Below are 22,917 nucleotides of genomic sequence, written 5' to 3'. Positions count from 1 at the left end.
AACCAACATATTGCTTGCGCATTCCAATACTTGATTGTCACTGTTTTGTAGGCCAGTACTTTGGGAGCTAGATTGCCTGTTCGAAATGAGCTGACATTACCTTATACAATATCATCCATGACTCGTTAAGTCTAAACAAACTTAGAGAAAATCTGTACAAAGTTGGTAAGAATATTCAGCGAAATCAGGAAACTCACTGCTAATCAACCAATCAGTCTCCCTATTGATTCAGTTAGCCAGCCAGCCTCCCTTCCCTTCAAGGCCTTGATGTTGTGCTTGGCTTTACTGTTGTGGTACCACATGTTCTCTAGTCTTTGTCTTTCTGGAGTGTCTTAGCCCTCTTGGTCTATGTTTTCTTGGTCATGTTGACAAGAAGGAGAGGGGCTGAAGAGAGGGTCTGGCGGAGTCCCAAATGGTACCCTATTTCCAACATGGTGCACTACTTCTGACCAGAGCCCTATGAGCCCTGGTCAAAAGTAGTGCACTATATAGGGACTAGGGTGCCATTTGGGGCACATACCCTGTCTGGCACTCAGAGGAGAAGGCTCACTTTTGGATTAGTGCGCTGAATAGGACAAGTCTTGTGGGAAGCGCCAGGGTATTCATCACCAACAGTAACCAACAAATGGAGCCCCAACAAGGAAAGCATCCAGGTCATCAAATAAAAGCTTTCCTTTCCTTATCCTTTATAGCCTTTAAGCCCAAACCAGACCTGGCCATGCAAGGCCCTCCTCTGCTGCTCTGTACAGAAAGCCTTCTATACCAGATGCTTACTTACCTTCCAAATCAAGTGCTTAGTATTGTAGCACTGTTGTTACTGTTTTCATAACTTGAATGTCAGGGCTTTATTTTCAGCAGATTTTGTTATTTTTCTTTTTTCAGTCAGCGGCCTGCTTTGTCATTGAGTCTAAATATGGCGTCAGTTTCAACGTACTCTCCCTCCAAATGAGGATTGACTAGAGACTAATTTGATTTAACCAGAGATCCTTGACAGCTTCATCTTTATTGAACTCCCTCAAGGTGACATATGTCCTTCATTTAAATATTTGGACAGATCTGATAGCACATTAGCCATTGTTTTGTCTGGTTGTGCCACAGTGAAGTCTCTAATGAAAAACATATTTTTTAAACCTCTGACATGCTTTGTCATTTTACACGTCTTGCTATCTTTCACATATAAAATTGCCTTTTTTTCACCGTTTCCTCGTGGCCAGATTTGTCCTGGCTGTGGGTAAAGTTGGGGCTGATCTGGTTATAAATGTTTACACATCTTGTGGAAAGAAAACAAACGCTCCGAGGCTATGGTCCTTTTAAAACCAGGGCTAAGCTGTCTGTGTCATGTACATGTGTCGTCAGCTTGCGCCCATTAGGCCCCTTCCTCTGGGCTATAACACTCGGCCTCTGTGTATGTGTGTTGGTGGACTCTGTTCTGATTGGGTACGCACAGTGCCAGCTCATGTACTGGAATCAATGTGGCAGGCAGCGGGCTGGAACCTCCCGGAGAGGGTCAGGAAAGGATTTGGCTCCATGCCCACTACCTCAATGGTCTGCTCTGCTCTTTTTGTCTCTGACTCACTCTGCACTTCTCTGCTCTTCTCTCCTCTAACCTCTTCTCTTCTTCTCCAACCTCTTCTCTTCTTCTCCAACCTCTTCTCTTCTTCTCCAACCTCTCTTCTCCTCCCCTAATCTCTCCTCTTTTCTCCTATCCTTTAACGTATCCCTTCTCCTTTTCTCTCCTCGCCCCTTCTCTAATCTCACCTACTCCTCTCTTCTCTTTGGGGCTCAGCTCTCTAACCTTTCCTCTCCTTCTGCTCTAACCTTTCTCCTCTCCCTCTTCCCCGCTCCTCTCCCCTTCTGTAACCTCTCCCTCTTCCCCGCTCCTCTCCCCTTCTCTAACCTCTCTCTCTTCCCCGCTCCTCTCCCCTTCTCTAACCTCTCCCTCTTCCCCGCTCCTCTCCAAATGGCCTCCAGTGGAGCGTTTGATTTCCTCTGCTAGGCGCTCACCACTCAGTCTTTCCTTTTGTTCTCGCTTTCTCTCATCTATAGTGCATTACTCAAGAAGTTGCCAATGAAAAACTAGAAACAACCGTCCTTTCAATATCATTAGGATTGGCTACATTATGAGCTCAGTCAAACATGTCTTTCTGGCCTATGCTCAAGTCAGACACACACACCAGGGCTCCAGACTGCGATAATTTAGTTGTATTTTGTGGCCCTTTTACTTGGCTGTTACAAGTCATGTTTAATTGGTCGCTTCGGTGTGAGCTGCACATTCTACATGGTCACTTCACTCCAAATGTCCTATTTTTTTTTAGGAGGCTCTAACCATGATTTGGTCAAACAGTAAAGTGCGTTTTCTTCATGATCATGGCTCTAGTGTGGCCATTTTGATCGCATGTGCTCCTAAATATTTAGCTGTGCAAAATGTTTTTTTTGCCCAGATAATAATTGTTGTAAAGGTTATGCTTTGCTGTATCGCTATTTCTGAGTATCCTAGAGAAAAAAGTGAGTGCTGATCCGTGACTGTGGTGGTTACACCATTACTACAGAGAGAACTGGTTATCTCTAGCTCAAACTGTTCAAAAGTAGTGCTACATTTGTTCCCTTCTATTGTGCATTGGCTCTGCAGCTGGTTGCATCTCCATTGGCGGGCTGTATTTTACGTTCATTAACCATGTCATGAGCCGTTCTTAAACTACTTGTGGGCCATTAGCACCTTGTTAAGTCATGTTACCTCATTAGCTAGCAAGTTAACAACCTTGTAACTTTACCAGTATATCCTTTCTAGCGCAGGCGTTTCGCTAGCGGAACCCCTCGACAACATTCCGCTGAAAAGGCAGCGTGTGATATTCAAAAATATTTTTTAGAAATATGTAACTTTCACACATTAACAAGTCCAATACAGCAAATAAAAGATCAACTTCTTGTTAATCTACCCATCTTGTCCGAATTAAAAAAACAACAACATATGATTATGTTAGATCACCACCAAGTCAAAAAAACACAGCCATTTTTCCAGCCAAAGATAAGAGTCACAAAAAGCTGAAATATAGATAAAATGAATCACTAACCTTTAATGATCTTCATCAGATGACACTCATAGGACATCATGTTACACAATACATGTATGTTTTGTTCGATAATGTGCACATTTATATCCAAATATCTCAGTTTACATTGGCGCGTTACGTGCAGTAATGACTTGATTCCAAAACATCCGGCAATTTTGCAGAAATACTCATAATAAGCATTGATGAAAGATACAAGTGTTATTCACGAAATTAAAGATAGACTTCTCCTTAATGCAACCGCTGTGTCAGATTTTTTTTAAACTTTACGGATAAAGCATAATCTGAGAACGGCGCTCGGAGCCCAATCCAGCCAGAGAAATATCCGCCATTTTGGAGTCAACAGAAGATAGAAATAGCACTATAAATATTAATTTACCTTTGATGATCTTCATCAGAAGGCACTCCCAGGAATCCCAGTTCGACAATAAATGACTGATTTGTTCCATAAAGTCCATCATTTATATCCAAATAGCCACTTGTTAGCGTGTTCAGCCCAGTAATTTATCTTCAAGAGGCGTGAGCACTTCGTCCAGACAAAAACTCGAAAAGTTCCGTTACAGGTCGTAGAAACAAGTCAAACGATGTATGGAATCAATGTTTAGGATGTTTTTAACACAAAACATCAATAATGTTCCAACCAGAGAATTCCTATGTCTGAAGAAAAGCACTGGAACGAGAGCTAACTCTGTCGGGAGCGTGCGTCACGAGCCTGAGACACTCTGCCAGACCACTGACTCAAACAGATCTCATGAGCCCCTCCTTTATAGTAGAATCCTCATTCAAGTTTCTAAAGACGGTTGACATCTAGTGGTAGCCGTAGGAAGTGCACAACTTGACTCCATAGACACTGTGTATTCGGTAGGCCAAGCTTTGAAAAACTACAAATCTCCAATGTCCCACTTCCTGGTTGGATTTCTCTCAGGTTTTTGCTGCCATATGAGTTTTGTTATACTCACAGACATCATTCAAACAGTTTTAGAAACTCCAGAGTGTCTTCTATCCAATACTAATAATAATATGCATATATTAGCATCTGGGGCAGAGTAGGAGGCAGTTCACTCTGGGCACGCTATTCATCCAAAAGTGAAAATGCTCCCAAACATTTGGGGGCACAGAAAGAATGGAAAAGGAATAGCTTCTTCAGCAGTTCAATGATCATACAGTAGTTCACCAACTACTTTGCAGACTGATTTCAGTGTGTCAAATCGGAGGGCATGTTGTCCGGTCCTCTGGCAGTCTATGGGGGTGCCACAGGGTTCAATTCTCGGGACGACTCTTTTCTCTGTATATATCAATGATGTTGCTCTTGCTGCGGGCGATTCCCTGATCCACCTCTACGCAGACGACACCATTCTGTATACTTCCGGCCCTTCCTTGGACACTGTGCTATCTAACCTCCAAACGAGCTTCAACGCCATACAACACTCCTTCCGTGGCCTCCAACTGCTCTTAAACGCTAGTAAAACCAAATGCATGCTTTTCAACCGTTCGCTGCCTGCATCCGCACGCCCGACTAGCATCACCACCCTGGATGGTTCCGACCTAGAATATGTGGACATCTATAAGTACCTAGGTGTCTGGCTAGACTGTGAACTCTCCTTCCAGACTCATATCAAACATCTCCAATCTAAAATCAAATCTAGAGTCGGCTTTATATTCCGCAACAAAGCCTCCTTCACTCACGCCGCCAAACTTACCCTAGTAAAACTGACTATCCTACCGATCCTCGACTTCGGCGATGTCATCTACAAAATAGCTTCCAATACTCTACTCAGCATACATATTCGTCGCCAGACCCACTGGCTCCAGGTCATCTACAAGTCCATGCTAGGTAAAGCTCCACCTTATCTCAGTTCACTGGTCACGATGGCAACACCCACCCGTAGCACGCGCTCCAGCAGGTGTATCTCACTGATCATCCCTAAAGCCAACACCTCATTTGGCCGCCTTTCGTTCCAGTTCTCTGCTGCCTGTGACTGGAACGAATTGCAAAAATCGCTGAAGTTGGAGACTTTTATCTCCCTCACCAACTTCAAACATCTGCTATCTGAGCAGCTAACCGATCGCTGCAGCTGTACATAGTCTATTGGTAAATAGCCCACCCATTTTCACCTACCTCATCCCCATACTGTTTTTATTTATTTACTTTTCTGCTCTTTTGCACACCAATATCTCTACCTGTACATGACCATCTGATCATTTATCACTCCAGTGTTAATCTGCAAAATTGTAATTATTCGCCTACCTCCTCATGCCTTTTGCACACAATGTATATAGACTCTCTTTTTTTCCTTTTTTTTCCTACTGTGTTATTGACCTGTTAATTGTTTACTCCATGTGTAACTCTGTGTTGTCTGTTCACACTGCTATGCTTTATCTTGGCCAGGTCGCAGTTGTAAATGAGAACTTGTTCTCAACTAGCCTACCTGGTTAAATAAAGGTGAAATAATTAAACAAATAAAAATAAATGACCGATTTGCATGTTGCCACTCAGAACGTCACTGACATTCTTAAAGAGACCGTGTACAATTTTCAATGCAATGCATCTCAATAGGAAACAGTGCTTTTTTACACCATGTAGAAACCTAATATTGCTTTGTAATTTCAATGACAGCTATTTGTATCAACATTTTAGCTTTTATAATAAATGCATGCATTTACAGGGTTACATATTAGTTGACAGAGCACAACATTTGCTTCAAAAGTAGTAGGTAGTAATTCATTTAGGTTGTATCTCAATCAATTTAAAAAATCTTATTTTCTGGTGCTCCTACATTTTAGTGCTACCAACACATTTTTTTATTCATTCAGAGCCTTAATTATGATTCCTGTATTTAAAGTCTCTGCCCTGCCCTGTGCCTGTTTCGCTGTGGCCTGCTTCTATGATGAGCGAGACTCACTCCCTCTCTCCCTGCATTCCAGGAGAAAATAAAGTATTCTGATTGTAGGCTATAAACATTTCAAAATCCAATTGCGGGAAAAACACAGCTGTTGTCACTGTTGAAGAGAGGAGGTTCTAAGCTTTCTGTAGACATAAATGTTCTCTCTATAGCAACTATTTTACAACCATGATATTTGTTATGGCTTTTAAATACAGAGCGTGTGAAATGCACATCAGTTTTTTTGAGACATTACATTTACTGTTAGATTAATACTTGGCTACCAGCAATGCTGTGGTAGCCATGCTGGTTAAGTGTGCCTTGAATTCAAAATAAATCCCTTAGTGTCACCAGCAAAGCACCATCACACCTTCTCCTCCATGCTTCATGGTGGGAACCACACATGCAGAGATCATCCGTTCATCTACTCTGCACGGCGGTTGGAACCAAAAATCAAACATTTGGACTCATCAGACCAAAGGACAGATTTCCACCTGTCTGTCCATTGCTTGTGTTTCTTGGCCCAAGCAAGTATCTTCTTCTTATTGGTGTCCTATAGTAGTGGTTTCTTTGAACATGAAGGCCTGATTTACGCATTCTCATCTGAACAGTTGATGTTGACGTGTCTGTTACTTGGATTTATTTGGGCTGCAATTTCTGAGGCTGGTAACTCTAATGAACTTATCCTCTGCAGCAGAGGTAACTCTGGGTCTTTCTTTCCTGTGGTGTTCCTCATGAGAGCCCGTTTCATCATAGCGCTTGATGGTTTTTGCGACTGTACTGTTTTAAAGTAATGTTGGACTGTCATTTCTCTTTGCTTATTTGAGCTGTTCCTGCCATAATATGGACTTAGCCCTATTTGGTAAAATGCCATCTTCTGTATACCAACCCTACCTTGGCACAACACAACTGATTGGCTCAAACACATTAAGAAGGAAAGAAATTCCACAAATGAACTTTTAACAAGGCACACCTGTTAATTGAAATGCATTCCAGGTGACTTCCTCATGAATCTGGTTGAGAGAATGCCAAGATTGTGCAAAGCTGTCATAAAGGCAAAGGGTGGCTACTTTGAAGAATATAAAATATATTTTCTTGTGTTTAACACTTTTGGTTACTACATGGTTCCACATGTGTTATTCCATAGTTTTTGATGCCTTCACTATTATTATGCAATGTAGAAAACAGCCCAAATAAAGAATAACTCTTGAATGAGTAGGTGTGTAAAAACTTTTGACTGGTACTGTACACTACCTTTTTAGTAGCTGTAGGTAGCTGTAGCTAGTATTTTATAGAAGTGTTTTACCCATTGTCTGTTCCTGGTTTCCTCTCTCACAGGCAGTTTCCCAGATGCTGATGGCTTACCTCTCCCGCTTCTCGGCGATCGCTGACAACAAGATCAACTGTGGGCCCGCCCTCACGTGGATGGAGGTGAGCTTCTGTCTGGGTTTATGCCTGTGTGTCTCATGCTGTCTGTCTGTCTGTCTTGTCTGTGTCTGTTTGTCTATCAATCTCCCACACACACTAGACCAGAGCTCTCCAAACCTGTTCCTGGAGAGTTACTGTCCTCTAGGTTTACACTTCAACCCTAAATTATTAATTAGCAACTGATTCTAATAATTAGCTTGTTGATAAGCTGAATCGGGTCAGTTAAAACTGGGTTTGGAGTGTGAACCTACAGGAGGGTAGCTCTCCAGGAACACGGTTGGAGAGCCATGCTCTACACAAATACACCACACATAACATATACTGTAGTTTCCCATTTTCTTGCATGCACACATGCTTACTGCTCCTCTCTTTCCTTATTCACTCACACGTAATTAAGTGATAATGCCAGAGAAGCCAGTGTTTGGGTATATTGGCATGAGTGTTAGGCCTGAGACGGGGTACCAACGTATTCAAATAATGATTTATATATTTTCATTAAAAACGTTATTTTGTTGGATTTATTCATACTATTTCATCCTTCCACAAGATATAGGTCCGACACAAATCTAGGGTTGTTATCCAAGCCGTCTACCCAAGTTCTGTATCTATGGACACTACCCAGTCATTTGTTCTAAATGTTCTATTTCCATACTGGCTGGCAACATTCTTCTCCCTTGCTTACTAGCTAGCCAATTATGGCTAACTTACAGTTACGTCAAACATTTTAGTCAGAATAACAACAAAGTAGCTGCAATTTGCATTTGTTAAAGCTGTTTTCTAGTGACATTTATTTGGATACATCCTTAACAATGAGCTAATGATGCACTATTTCAGGACAATGTTGTTCAGAGGTGCTAGCCAATGACACAGCTAACACAATTACTTCAAACTGAAGCTGGAAAGACTGCAAACTACAGTAGCTGCACTTAGTTTCATTTGACCTGATTTCTATTGACATTTCTTTGTATATATATCCATAAAAATGATGCTGATTCTTCATGATCTTTGACTGGCTGAGAAAATCTCCCTCCGTCTGTTTTATCCTGACTCCTGACATCTACACGTTCACTACTATGAGACAGCTGGAGTTCGAATTTCAATACTGAAACAATGTTGCAAATGTCAGAGACAGAAAGCAAGGTTTATACAAATCTCCGCATTTGAAAACCAATTGCTAGTCTAAAAGAAATGGGATATATTGTCTAGATTCTTTTTACAGCGGAGATCAAGTTTATAACTTGCCTGGCTGGGCTGATGAGACAGTGGATTGCGCAGTGAGATGGAACAGAGTAAATAGGCATTTAAACGTCATAGCTTTAGCTGGTGGTAACTTGTGGAATAAACACTGGCTGGAATGCAGTTTTAACCAGTCAGCGTCCAGGATTAGCCCCACCCTTTGTATAATAGAACAGTAACTCACCAACCCAGTGTAATGTGTGCAGTGACAGACAGTAAATATGACACTAACTTGATTGTGTGTGTGTGTTCCAGGTTGATAACAAGGGCAACCACTTACTGGTCCACGAGGAGTCCTCCATCAATGTACCCGCCATCGCCGCCGCCCATGTCATCAAGCGCTACATCGCACAGGCCGCCGACGAGCTCTCCTTCGAGGTGACCGCCAAGTACAGGGAGAGCTGAACCGCATTTAAACACAACACGTGCACATACAAATGCGTGTACACACACTCACATGGACATATGTGCAGATACAAATGGGAATGTCATGGATAAATGGCTGTGCTTGGATGCAGTGATAAATAATCATACGTATTTTATGAGCACGTTGTTCTTTGCTGTATGACAGGTAATCTGCATCATATTTACTATTCTACAGATGCCCCAATACATTGTTGTTCCTAGGGAGTTGTTTCTCCATTACTCTTTTCACACACTACTTTTCACACATCTGATTGAACATGCAATTCTTCTGTACAAATACTCTCTGATGCAGTTAGTGGTTCCCAAACGTTTCTTAGCAAATAATACCCACCACCTCTATATGTAGGATGATGTTTCCCCTCAGATGTATTCACAGCATGACTAGTGAGTCCCTTCTTTAGCAATGACTGATCCAGCTATCCCTCTCTTCTCCTCTCTTCCCCTTTCTCTCTCCCTACTATCTCTCTCCCTCCCCTGACAGGTTGGGGACATTGTGTCAGTGATTGACATGCCCCCCAAAGAGGACACCACATGGTGGAGGGGCAAGCACGGCTTTCAGGTTTGTGACCCAGAAGCTCATACACACACAAACAAACAATTACTGTGTTGCAGTTTAGAACCTGGGGTGTTTATAAGTTGCGCACAGATGGCTTGGCATCCACTCATCTTCTGTCTACTGATCTACTGTAGACTCCACAAGGCCAGGATTTTTATTGTGCTTTGGTGTCTATCAATTTCTCTTTTCAGTCACATTTGGTTTGGCCTTTTAGCTAATTCTACTATATTTATCCATATACAAAAGACCAAATCAGCTCATTGTTCATTTGGGTTAAACATTTCTCTATGGACTATCTCATCAGTTAAAGACAGACATACTCATTGTATCATACAAAATGGGTACACAGAGTGGTTGTTCTCAATCGTGATGTGATTATATTAGCCTAGCTACGTTTTCCAGTATTCCATTTAAAGTGATCAATAGTCTTTCTTTGAGCACAATAAAGCCTGATATTGTGTTGTCTGTTGATCTAATCCAGCTGAACTTCCTGTGCCCTTAGCATTGACCCCTAGCAGTGTTCTGGTCATAGCTGACCCATAACATTGCTGCTCGCTGCCCCGGGGGGAAAATACTGATACAGGCCAGCTGGGAGGGCAGCCATGTTGGATGGGCCTTCACAACATGTTGTTATTAAACGCTGCAGAAGGACAATTAGGAACTTGGGAAGCTGTTAGGCTAAAGACTCTTGGAGGCGGTTGTTGCCTGTTGTTTTGTTGTACTGTAGGGGTGCATATGCTGAGTTTTAAAGAGAGGGAACATTATTTGTGTGTGATTTTGGAATATCAAGTAGATGAAGATTCCTTGGTTTTGTCAAAGGTATTATCTGTCTATTATTTCATTATTATGAATCATGGCACTCATTCCTACCAATAATCATGGTCTGGTGCATACCATGATGTTTGGTCTTCAACAATGATGTCATAACTAGGTTATTACACACAATGTTGGTCCTTGAAAACAATCTGGATTTTGGGGAAATGCCATTGTATGTCAATGCTCCACTAGATGGTGGAGCATTGATTGGATTGTGTATCTGCTCGCACAAAGCAAATGTCAATGTCCTCCCTGCTATCTCCACCGGAGGGCAGTCAGTCACCCTACAGGCAGTCTGAGTCAGTCTGTGGCTTAAGGTCAGGTAGGCAGCTCACGTCTTTCTGTATGACACAACACATCAGCCTGCCTGCAGAGCCTCAAGGAGGGAGAGAGAGGGGGGAGATATATGTATATATATATATATATATATATATATATATGTATATATATAGAGAGAGAGGGGGAGGGAAGGAGCAAGAAAGCTGGAGGGTCCAAAGAGAAAGAGGGAGAGAGAAAATCCAACCATGGAAAGGGTGAGCTTCTTTCGTTGAGTGCTCAGCATGCGTCACATCTTTATATAGCATAGTACTGTTTGTAAGTTGCAAAACAGCTGGACCTTGGATCCCTATGATAGTCACATTCAACCCTCTTATCAGTCACATTTACTACAAGATGGAAGCCATGTATTTTGCAAAGCGTGTAGGTTACATACTCCTAAGCAAATAGACACTTCTTTAAAAGTGTCTATTAGTGTAGTCTGGTCTCTGATTTGTTAGGTATCGCACACGTTAAGCTTTGTAAATCAGAGATGGGACTAGATGATTAGTCAATAATGACAGAGAAGGGTTTTTGTCAAATTGCTCTGCTGGGAATGACTTTGGTTTGGCAGTTTCCCACGTCTTCATTAAAGCACGCAAAAATATTTAAATCATGTCTTCCTCCAAACTCATTAAGTGAAGCCTAGAGATTTATATTATACAGCCTAGAGATTTATATTATTCTATTATACAGCCTAGAGATTTATATTATTCTATTATACAGCCTAGAGATTTATATTATTCTATTATACAGCCTAAGAGATTTATATTATTCTATTATACAGCCTAGAGATTTATATTATTCTATTATACAGCATAGAGATTTATATTATTCTATTATACAGCATAGAGATTTATATTATTCTATTATACAGCCTAGAGATTTATATTATTCTATTATACAGCCTAGAGATTTATATTATTCTATTATACAGCCTAAGAGATTTATATTATTCTATTATACAGCCTAGAGATTTATATTATTCTATTATACAGCATAGAGATTTATATTATTCTATTATACAGCATAGAGATTTATATTATTCTATTATACAGCCTAGAGATTTATATTATTCTATTATACAGCATAGAGATTTATATTATTCTATTATACAGCATAGAGATTTATATTATTCTATTATACAGCCTAGAGATTTATAATATTCTATTATACAGCCTAAGAGATGTCTTAACACTCACAAAGACTTGAGGAAGACAGTTTATCCTGGAGCAGGGATGGGCGTTAGAAATAATTTTACTATTCTAATAATATCATGCATTTTTCCAGATATTCGAAATACATGGTTTATTTTATTTTTTTCTTCATTTTTGTAAAAAAAATTACATATGTTTTTAACCTGAGCATACCGGGAGGGGACGGTATCTGTGAGCTCTGCTGCTGCAGGGGAGGGGAAGGTATGTGTGAGATGGAAAGGGACGAGATAGAGTAGCTAGCTCGTCAGACTTGATACACTGGCTAACTTGTAGCAGCCACAGTGTTATTTATCATCCCATTTGACCGTGCCCTTCTTGACTGGAATAAGTTGGAGTAGACTAGAAAAGTAAGCTAGCTACCCTGGCTAATTGAGTCTACATTTTGCTGCGATTTTGGTTGCTTGTTGTAGCCCACTCCTTCTCATTTCGCTAATGTTTAATTTCGTAATTTTAATTCCATCTTGCGTTGTATTAGTGATCCGTCATTTCACTTGCTACACATGGAGTCTGACTGTGGTGCCGCTTTACTTGGCCGACAAAAACAAGCTACGTGTATATGAAGCCTATTTCATGGGGCGCACATCATATAAACTACTGTAATGACCTGACTAGATCATAAATGAACAATTGTCCAGACAGAGGCTTGAGTTTGCGAATTGACGGTTTATTGAACCAACTTTACACAGGCTACTGTTTGGGCCGTAGCACACGCCAAATAGATGACAGATAACCCACAAGCCAATCGTGACCTTCTCTTGTGAAGCCCAGACGTAAGAGAGAGAGAACAAAGGCTGAACCTGGTCTTAACTTCCAATGCCCAACCCCCCTCCACGCCACTCCGCCAACCACCAGGATGCCCGGCATCAGAACATTCCAGGCATTCCCGTGATTGGCAGATAGCAGGTTGATTGACATGTCGGACCCCGCGAACACCGGGTACTGGTCAGTACAACACAACCACCTCCTAGCCTAGCACATAACACACAGCTGTCTGTGCGGGTCGCTACACAGCCCCCCCACCACAAAGTCCCTCGTCCCCGAGGGAACAAACAAAGTCTCTGAAGCGACCCGGAGGTCTCCTTTGCCTGCGTGGCCGTGATGGTCGCAGAGTGCCCCTCTGGGAACCAGGGGATGAAGGCAGGGATATGGGGGACAAGGAAGCGGGAACGGGTAATACAGTCCGTGGTTCTGGGGAACCACGCGGTGACACAGGGGGGGAGACAGGGGAGTGGGCTGTCTGGAGCCTTGTCTGCGGCACCTGAGGGTGGGTGCCTGGAGAATGTCATTGCCAGAGAGGGGAATTGTGGGGGTTCCTGGGGTTTGGGGAGAAGAGGCCCCTCTGTATGGGGCTAACCTGTCCCGGTGCAGTGCCACCTTTCTCCCCCTGGGAGGAAGCTGCACCCGGTACACAACCTCCCCTACCCTCTCCAGGACACTGCAGGGTCCCACCCAGTGACTGTCCAACTTGGGGCATCTGCCTTTTTTCCTTAGGGGCTGTAGACCCAGACCAGCTCCCCAGCCACAAAGTGCCTTCCCGGGTGTGCACGTCATAGTTCCTTTTCTGCCTCACACCTGCATTCACCAGCTGCTCTCTGGCGAAGGTGTGGGCTGTCTCCAGGCGGTCCTGGAGTCTCCGGGCATACTCCGGCCCCGGAGGAACATGAGGGCTATCCAGGGGCCGACCAACGCCATCTCCGCAGGGGTGCGGATCTCTCTCCCCAGCATGAGGAGGGCAGGCGTGCAGGAGGTGGAGTCTTGGACAGCGGAGCGGCATGCCATGAGGACCATAGGCAGGTGCTTGTCCCAGTCACGCTGGTGTTTGGAAGAGACGATGGCCAGCTGCTGTCCAAGCGTTTTGTTGAAGCGCTCCACAAGGCCATCACTTTGAGGATGGAGAGGAGTAGTGCGGGTCTTGTGCATACCCAGCCTCTCACACATGGTGGCGAACACACGGGACTCAAAGTTTCTGCCTTGGTCGCTGTGGATGGACTCTGCAGCTCCAAACCTGCTGAACATCCCCGCTGTCAGGGCGTGCCGACGATGGTCTCTGCCTCCTGGTCAGGCAGAGCATAGGCCTCGGGCCATTTTGTGAAATAGTCCATGGCCGTGAGCACCCAGCGGTTTCCACTGTCTGTGGTGGGGAACGGCCCAACTACATCCACTCCCACCCTCTCCATGGGAGCCCCCACTGGGAACTGTTGGAGCTGAGCATGAGAGCGGCCTGGGGGGCCCTTTCTCGCTGTGCAGTTGTCACAGCGGCGACAAAAGTCCTCCACATCCCTCTTGTGCTGCCCCCAGTAGAAGCCCTGACGGAGACGGCGCAGTGTTTCTGTGACCCCAAAGTGTCCAGTCCCCACCCCCCCATGAGTACTCTGGAGCACAGCCTCCCGCAATGCTTTTGGGACCACCACCTGCCACCTCTCCTCTCCCGTAGCTGACTCCTTCCATGCCCGCTGTAGCACGCCATCAGCCAGCCGCAGTCTCTCAAACTTCGACCACAACCCTTTGGTCGCGAGTGAGAGCGCCGTCACCTCTTCCCATGGTGGCCTCACCTGCGCCTCTACCCACTGTAGCACTGGCTGTAGGTCTGTGTCCCGTCCCTGCTGCTGCCGCCATTCAGCCACGTCGACAGTCTGCAGCTCACAGCAGACAGGCCCGCTCGCCCGACACACTGTGGCACAGACACCCTCCTCTGCCCGCAGCTCTCTCTCCCGTCCCTCTCTCCGTTCACAGTGGCGGCAGCCGTCTGCAGTACAGGGCCGACGGGACATGGCGTCGGCGTTGGAGTGGCGTGCCCCTGCCCTGTGCACCACCGTGAAGTCATACGGCTGAAGCTCCTCCAACCAGCGTGCCACCTGCCCCTCTGGCTCTCTGAAAGACATGAGCCACTGGAGAGCAGAGTGGTCAGTCCTTACAGTAAAGGGCAGACCACCCAGGTAGTACTTGAAGTGTTTGACGGAAGCCACAACAGCCAAGAGCTCCCGCCGGGTGACACAGTAGCGGCGCTCATGTTTGTCAAATGTTTTGCTGAAGTACGCCACCACTCTCTCCCCTCTGGCCCCACCTGGGCCAGCACCCCACCCATGCCCACATTGCTCGCGTCTGTGTCCAGGATAAAGGGCAAGGTGAGGTCAGGGGGCGAGCACGGGGCCTCGATCAGTGCACGTTTGAGGGTGTTGAACGCCTCCTCACACTCCACTGTCCAAGTGAAAGCCTTGTCCTTCGGCAGCAGGCGGTTCAGTGGAGCAGCAACGCTTGAGAAGCCCCGTACAAACCTCCTGTAGTACGAGGCCAGGCCCAGGAAGCTCTTCAGCTGACGCTGGTCGGTGGGGGTGGGCCAGTCTCTGACAGCCCCTACCTTGTCCTCCATGGTGCTGATCCCCTCCTTCCCCACTCGGTGGCCCAAGAAGGACACCTCTCTCCTCATGAAGTGGCACTTCTCGGGGTGGAGCTTCAGACCTGCGGCAGCCACCCTCTCCAGCACACGCCGTAGCGCCCCCAGGGCTGACTGGAAGGAGCTGCCATGGGCCAGGATGTCATCGAGGTATACCAGACACTGCTGTCGGGAATGCCATCCAGCACCCTGTCCATCAAACGCTCAAAAGTAGCTGGAGCGTTGCACAGGCCAAAGCACAGGACCTTGAACTGCCAGTGTCCTCTGTTAGTGGAGAACGCAGTTTTGGCTCTGGCCTCTGGGGGAGAGGGGCACCTGCCAGTAGCCGCTGCGGAGGTCTAGTGAGGAGAACCAGGAGGACCCCCTAACCAGGTCCAGCGACTCATCGATACGTGGTATGGGGTATGAGTCCTTCCTGGTTACCTCATTCAGCCGCCTGTAGTCCGCACAGAACCTCAGCTTGCCCCCCTTCTTTGGAACCATGACGACTGGCGCCGCCCAGGGGCTGTCTGAGGGCTCAATGAAGTCTGCCCGCTGCATCTCCAACACAGCCTTGTCTGCCGCCTCCTGGCGTGCCAGCGGGATACGGCGGGGACGCATCTTGATGGGTCGAGCATCACCTGTGTCGATCTCATGCTGCACCAGATGGGTCTGACCCACCTCTTCCTCACGCAAAGCTGTCTCTGAATTCAAACAGCAACTGCCACAACCGTTCCTGCTGCTCGGGGTCAAGACCAACACAGTTCCTCCCCCATATCTCCCTCACTGCAGACAGTGTCCTCTCCTCTCCCATCTGGGGTAGCTGGGCTGGGGGTGTGCGGCCCGGGCTCACAGAGGGCTGTGTCATGGAGGTAGCTGGGGGAATGTAACACAGGGGGACTGGGGAAAAGTCACACACAGCTGTGGGGGAGGGGGCGCAGCCATGAGTCTCTGCTGCTTTAACTGTTGGAGTAAAGGGTTTGTTGGGTTGAGTGAATGTGACATTAGGGGGGGCCATGGTGATTTCCGTCCCTCCCTGGAAGCTCAGTGTGCCCCTATTTAGGTCTAACTGGCAGCCTGTGCTCCTAAGAAAGTCCAACCCCAGGATACAAGGGTCCTGCACAGCCGCCACCCACACAGGATGACGCACAGTCCTGCCCCGTACTGTCAGAGTCATTATTCCCTTCCCTTTCATGGGTGCCAGCTCACCTGTGACTGTGCGGAGCTGCACAGTTGTAGGCTCACACTGAGTCCAACCTGGCACAATATCTGGCCTCACCAGGGTTACTGTGGACCCAGTGTCCACCAGGGCGGAGCAGGGCACCCCCTCCACAGTGACAGGGACATGACAAAAGTCCCCAACACAGGTCCGGCCCACCACAACAACAGGCTCCATCCGCTTGCCCTCGTCTGCTTCTGGGGAAGTGGAGCCTTGCTTCCCGTCTGTGCCGGTGGGCTCCTCCTGAAGATGATGGTGGTTGGGATAGAAAGCCAGGGGTCCGCACTACCCGGTCTATGCGGACCCCGAGCCGTTTCCCTGAGCTCTGGGGGACATGGGGCAATCTCGGCGCAGATGGCCTGGCTGGCCACAACCCCAGCAGACCCTGGGACCAGGGCTTGTGTTTCGTGCCGCCTGTAGCGACACAGCCCGAATGAGTTCTGTCATTTCGGCCACCCAAGCAGGCTTTTCCGGCTCCGGGCTGCTCTGCCCCCCCAGCTCGCACAGAGGGTGTGTCTCCCTGCACCCCCACCAAAGCCCCAGCTGAAGCCCCAGCCCACACCAGCTCCCTCTCCAAAGCCATCTCCAAGGCTGTCTGCAATGACTCAGGATGAGCCAGCTGGGTCTGTATGCGCAGCTCCGTAGGGGAGAGCGCCTGTATGAACTGGTCCCATGCTAGCTCGCTCTGCACGGAGGGGGGCATGTGAGCATATGCCCGCCGAGAGGCTCTCAATGTCATTAGCTAGCACCCGTAGAGGCTCTCCAGGCTGCCTGCGTCTATTCCTCAGTTCGGAGCGCAGTAGCCCGGGCTGTACACACTGTCCATAGCGCCTCCTCAGTGCTCCCACTAGAGCACCATAATCATGCCTGTCCTCGGGGCTAATCAATATCAAACAGGCCAGAGCTTCATCCGTGAGGCATAAAGCCAACTGGAGTGCCCTTTCTTCATCCGACCACCCCCTAAAATGAGCTAACAGTTCAAACTGAGCATGAAAAGCTTCCCAATCCGCCTTACCGGAATACTTCGGGGTCTTAACAGATACGGACGCAGCCGGGAACTGGGCGCCGCCATGTTTGTTTACATCCTGAGCCCCAGATTCCTCGTCACGCCGCGTCGACGTCGCCACTTCGGTCCGCCCACCAGAATCCCGCGAAATACACTCGACGAAGCACTCATGCCCGCTTCAGCGGCCATCACTCTAACGTCCTCCCTCAAGCGGCCTCTGCGCTCCGACGCCCTGGCGATCTCCTCAGACAGAACCCCGACGTCCATTCACACGCACCTCCTTGGCCATAATCGTCCCCTACCTCCACTTTCACTTTCGGATTCCTCGAAGCATTTTCAATCCCGTTCTCACCTACGGTAGCTAGCCACATAAGTCAGCTAGCTAGCTGGCTAACTTGTATCAACGTTTTTACTTCTGACACCAATGTAATGACCTGACTAGATCATAAATGAACAATTGTCCAGACAGAGGCTTGAGTTTGCGAATTGACGGTTTATTGAACCAACTTTACACAGGCTACTGTTTGGGCCGTAGCACACGCCAAATAGATGACAGATAACCCACAAGCCAATCGTGACCTTCTCTTGTGAAGCCCAGACGTAAGAGAGAGAGAACAAAGGCTGAACCTGGTCTTAACTTCCAATGCCCAACCCCCCTCCACGCCACTCCGCCAACCACCAGGATGCCCGGCATCAGAACATTCCAGGCATTCCCGTGATTGGCAGATAGCAGGTTGATTGACATGTCGGACCCCGCGAACACCGGGTACTGGTCAGTACAACACAACCACCTCCTAGCCTAGCACATAACACACAGCTGTCTGTGGGGGTCGCTACACTACATTCAAAAGTGTGTTGTTTTATTACATTGTAGCGGCCCGCACAGATAGCTGTGTGTTATGTGTTAGGCTATTAGTGAGTTGTGTTGCATTTACCAGAGTCCGACATGGCAATCAACCTGCTATCTGCCAATCACCGGAATGCCTGGAATGTTCTGATGCCGGGCATCCTGGCAATTGGCGGAGTGGCGTGGAGGGGGGTTGGGCAGGGGGATGGAGCATTGGAAGTTAAGACCAGGTTTAGCCATTGTTCTCTCTCTTACGTCTGTCCTTCACAAGAGAAGGTTACGGTTGGTTTGTGGGGTATCCTTCATTTATTTGGCGTGGGCTACGGCCAAACAGTAGCCTGTGTAAAGTTGGGTTAGTAAACCGTCAATTCGTAAACTCAAGCCTCAGTCTGGGCAATTGTTCCTTTATGATCTAGTCAGGTCATTACAAAATTAAAAATTTCAAATGTAATGGTATAGCCTTGTATCTAACATGTCATTTAGAAAAAATATTTTCTTTGCTAAAATAGGCATCTTTAAAAAACAAAAATATATACTCACAAAAGTGATAGAATACTTTGTTTGCATATTCAAATAAACCTGTCCATCCCTAGCCTGGAGGCATCTATGTCTATTTGCACTGGGAGGATCAGTTGTTTTAAATCAGAAATAATTTGTTTTACTCATGTTCATTTGAAAAATAATATAAAGAAATATATGTTTTATTGTCGCACACAGGATGGGTGCAGTGAAATGTGTTGTTTTAAAGGGTCAGCCATAGTAGTATGGCACCCCTTGAGCAAATTAGGGTTTAAGTGCTTTGCTTTTTTTCACCTTGTTGGCTCGGGTAATCGAGCCAGCAACCTTTCGTTTATTGGCCCAGTGCCCTAACCGCTAGGCTACCTGACGCACTAACATCTGTGTCCGACAAGGATATTTTGCTTTTTGGTTGACTGTAGAGATTTTAAACTATCACAGTCTGCTCTTGACTTCTGTCCAGTGTCCAATTATAGACTAGAAGGAAATGTTCTTCTGATATAAAATATTTGGGATACACACACACAGCATGTAAACACAGTCTCACACACACATTGCCCCACACACACTCACCCTCCAGCCTTTACCTCCGCTTCAGCTGGCACAGACCATTCCTAAAAGCCATAGCTTGGGCAGCTATTTAGGCACATGATCTTGACTGAACACCGCAACGAGCACAGCACATTTCCAAGTGGCATCCTGGGTCTCACACCAACCTTTTAGTATGTGTTTATACCAACTGCCTATGGACTCCCTAATCCAGAGAGAGGTCTCCAACAAAGGCCAGATGCACAGTAGAGACATATTGATATAAGTGGCTGAAGGCTGTTTATCAGTCTTTAGTGGTACTGCTCTCACTCATTCATTCATTTTCACACACACTCATCCTCTCTGCTCACTCTTGTGCTCTCTCTCTCTCTCTCTCTCTCTCTGTGTGTGTGTAAAAAGTGTTTTTTTGTCCTCTCTCCCCAGGTTGGCTTCTTTCCCAGTGAGTGTGTGGAGCTGATAAACGACAAGGTGCCGCAGTCCGTCACCAACTCGGTGCCAAAACCAGGTACTGTATTTCCTCTCGGTGCCAAAACCAGGTACAGTGAGGCATCCGTGACTCTCCTAGTGTTCGCTCCCACTGGGTGCTATGTTGTTTTTGGTGGATAAAGTATATAATAGTTCTTATCAAAAATGTGTTGTTGTGATTTTGACATCATTAACTATAAACTACTAACTAGATATATCTGATATTTATGACAGCAGGAAGCAGTTGGTTATGGAAAATGCATATCAACGTTAGAGTATGATAATGTCTGGTGAGATTGGGGGGGGATTCCCAACTGTGATCTCGTCTGTAAGTGTGTGGTGTGATGATGATGTGGATGGGATGTGTGGTGTGTCATGGTGACTGAGCTGCAGCAGGTGCTAGTGCCACTCTGTGGAGGAGTAAGGGTGATGCTCTACACAAGTGTCGGTCTGTCTCAGGCGGCTAGGCCAGCTGAGGCTAAAGCACAGAGCAATGTCAAAATCAAATCAAATCAAATTTATTTATATAGCCCTTCGTACATCAGCTGATATCTCAAAGTGCTGTACAGAAACCCAGCCTAAAACACCAAACAGCAAGCAATGCAGGTGTAGAAGCACAGTGGCTAGGAAAAACTCCCTAGAAAGGCCAAAACCTAGGAAGAAACCTAGAGAGGAACCAGGCTATGTGGGGTGGCCAGTCCTCTTCTGGCTGTGCCGGGTGGAGATTATAACAGAACATGGCCAAGATGTTCAAAGGGAACAATGTGAGGGAACACCTATCATGTCTGAATGAGTGAAGTCACAACCAACCCAAACATTTCTCATGTTAACTGGCCTTTTTAAATGCATTTCAGGGCTGACTCCACAATACAATAGGGTGAATCCAAAAGGAAAGTTTAGTGACGGTATAGACCTAGGGATTGATTGAAGAGACTTGTGTATTCAACACAACACTAGACTGCAAAATAAAAACATAAGACCTAGATCATAATATTGATCTCTTTAGTTGAATGTGATGATCTTATATTGGTATGAAGTGTCCAGTGAGAATTCCCACTACTCAACGTTTCACAACTTGAAAAATGAAATTCATAGTTATCGTGCTCTTGAATAACCACCTAAACTCGCGTCTCATGTCTCTATTTGCACAATGTCAATGTTAATCCAATGCAAACACGTATCGCTGATCTATAGGTAGCCAGAGCAAACAGATAAGCCACCTAGCGCACTCATATGAGTGTCCAAAAACAAACACGGCCATTCAACACGTGAGTGTACCATAAAGCCCTATCACAATCAGAAAGTACAGCCACGACATTCTGATAGGCGTAATAGAAACTCTATCATGCATGGACTTTGACCCCCTCTTACATGGGTAATACTTTTAGATGGATTGTGAAAAGTGCAGCTTATGTCATGTTTCGGAATGACCAGGCTGCCAAGCCCTTTCCATGGCATCCCATCCTATTCATATCTTATATCCTGAGATGACATCCCATTCCCTATAATGCTCTACTTTTGGCCAGAGCTCATGAGCACTATGTAGGGAATGAGGTACCATTTTGGACTCATGGCCCCATGTACTCTCTCGATCAGCCACAGACACCTTAAGCTTATCTAAATCAGTCTTGAAAAATTCCCTTCCAATTCAAAGGGTGAATCACCCAATGACTCAGTGTCAGAACCAACCCTTTGGAATTGAGGTGGGAGGCCTGGTAGGAGCAGAACCATGCAAGGCCTGCTGGGAACAATATCAAGGCAAAGGATACAGGGAAGTGGTGACAAAAAAACAACACACCCCATAGGATCCGTAATGAGGAATAGCATCATCACCATAACTATGCTGTCTCAGATGTTGTTAGGGGTTATGGCCCAATGTTATCTGGTGCACAAAATTAAAGGCAATGTTTCTAAGCATATTAGATTGTGTGTTATGCAAATAAAATAATGCATCATGCTGTATCTGTCATACTGTCCTGAATGCACACAAAGAAAGTCAACTCTGTGGAAATGGCTCCTATTTGCTTGCCCACCCATTTTAGATCTCCACTCATTGGGTTTCCATATTGGTCACACACCAGAAATTTGCATGTCGTTTTTTGCACGGCTTCACTCTGCTCCATGCATGTTTAAGCTTGTTGTTTATTTCACTGTCATCCCCTTTGCCCCCCACCCTACTTCAGCATTCCCCTGCTCTGGTCTACGGCCTGCCTCCTGGAGTCTCTTCCCACCCTGTGCGTGCTGGTATACACCCCCTCTCCCTATCCCTCTCACAAACACAGGCCCCGTTCAAGTGCAACCTTCTTTCTTTCCTTGAAGTAGTCAATGATTAGAAATTACTGGACAGGTGAAAGCCATGTGATGGAGCCCTTGGGTTCACCTATCTAATCATGCTTAATCACAGATTAGAGGAGGGAGGAAGAAAGGATGCACTTAAGGGCCACACACTTTTCTTACCCACACTGCTTTTCCTCCTTCCACACCTGGTTGTCAAATTCAATAGTCATTGCAACACTTAATGATACTTTGTACTGGCTGACACCAATTTTTACAGTGAAAATTATTTTATTTGCTGACAAAGTTTTGTAGTATTCACTGCCCAATGATGTACTATGAAAGATTTATTCATTTCCTGTATATTAATTGAACTTTAACCAATGCACACATAATGCGTAATGTCCTTTTGTGCCTCCTTCACCAAGTGTCAGATGCCAAGCTATCTGACTGAGTGACAGTCTCGAAACAGAAAAAAAAGCTGTTGTTCCTGCCATGTTCCTCCTCTAACAGGACGATCTCTCTCCCTCTCCGTTCCTACCCACCTCTCCTGCCTATCCATCCGTTCGTGTGAATGGCATACAGATTTGGAGATGGAGAGTGTAAAGCAGGACAGTGCATGGGTGACCGACCCGTTAAACTTCTACAGCCTGAGCTCAGGTAGACACGTGTGTCCATCCCTACGTGTGCCTTAACCACCCCAGAGCTAACCCACTACTAACGC

The 22,917-nt window shown here is 46.0% G+C and overlaps 1 protein-coding gene across 1 annotated transcript in view; it reads left to right on the top strand.

The window, feature by feature from the left end:
- LOC115136005 (rho GTPase-activating protein 32-like) overlaps positions 1 to 22,917 on the top strand; it is a 259,254-nt gene that overhangs the window by 201,121 nt on the left and 35,216 nt on the right. Inside the window, 6 exon segments of the mRNA XM_029671318.2 lie at positions 7,289 to 7,381; positions 8,870 to 8,992; positions 9,522 to 9,599; positions 19,878 to 19,959; positions 22,103 to 22,153; positions 22,779 to 22,853. Of these exon segments, the coding sequence (XP_029527178.2) occupies positions 7,289 to 7,381; positions 8,870 to 8,992; positions 9,522 to 9,599; positions 19,878 to 19,959; positions 22,103 to 22,153; positions 22,779 to 22,853 (502 nt within the window).

The sequence above is a fragment of the Oncorhynchus nerka genome, linkage group LG10 (genome assembly GCF_034236695.1).
Source record: "Oncorhynchus nerka isolate Pitt River linkage group LG10, Oner_Uvic_2.0, whole genome shotgun sequence".
Lineage (NCBI taxonomy): Eukaryota > Metazoa > Chordata > Actinopteri > Salmoniformes > Salmonidae > Oncorhynchus > Oncorhynchus nerka.
The sequence above is the reverse complement of the archived record's forward strand: the minus strand, read 5'-3'. Positions and strand labels throughout refer to the sequence as shown.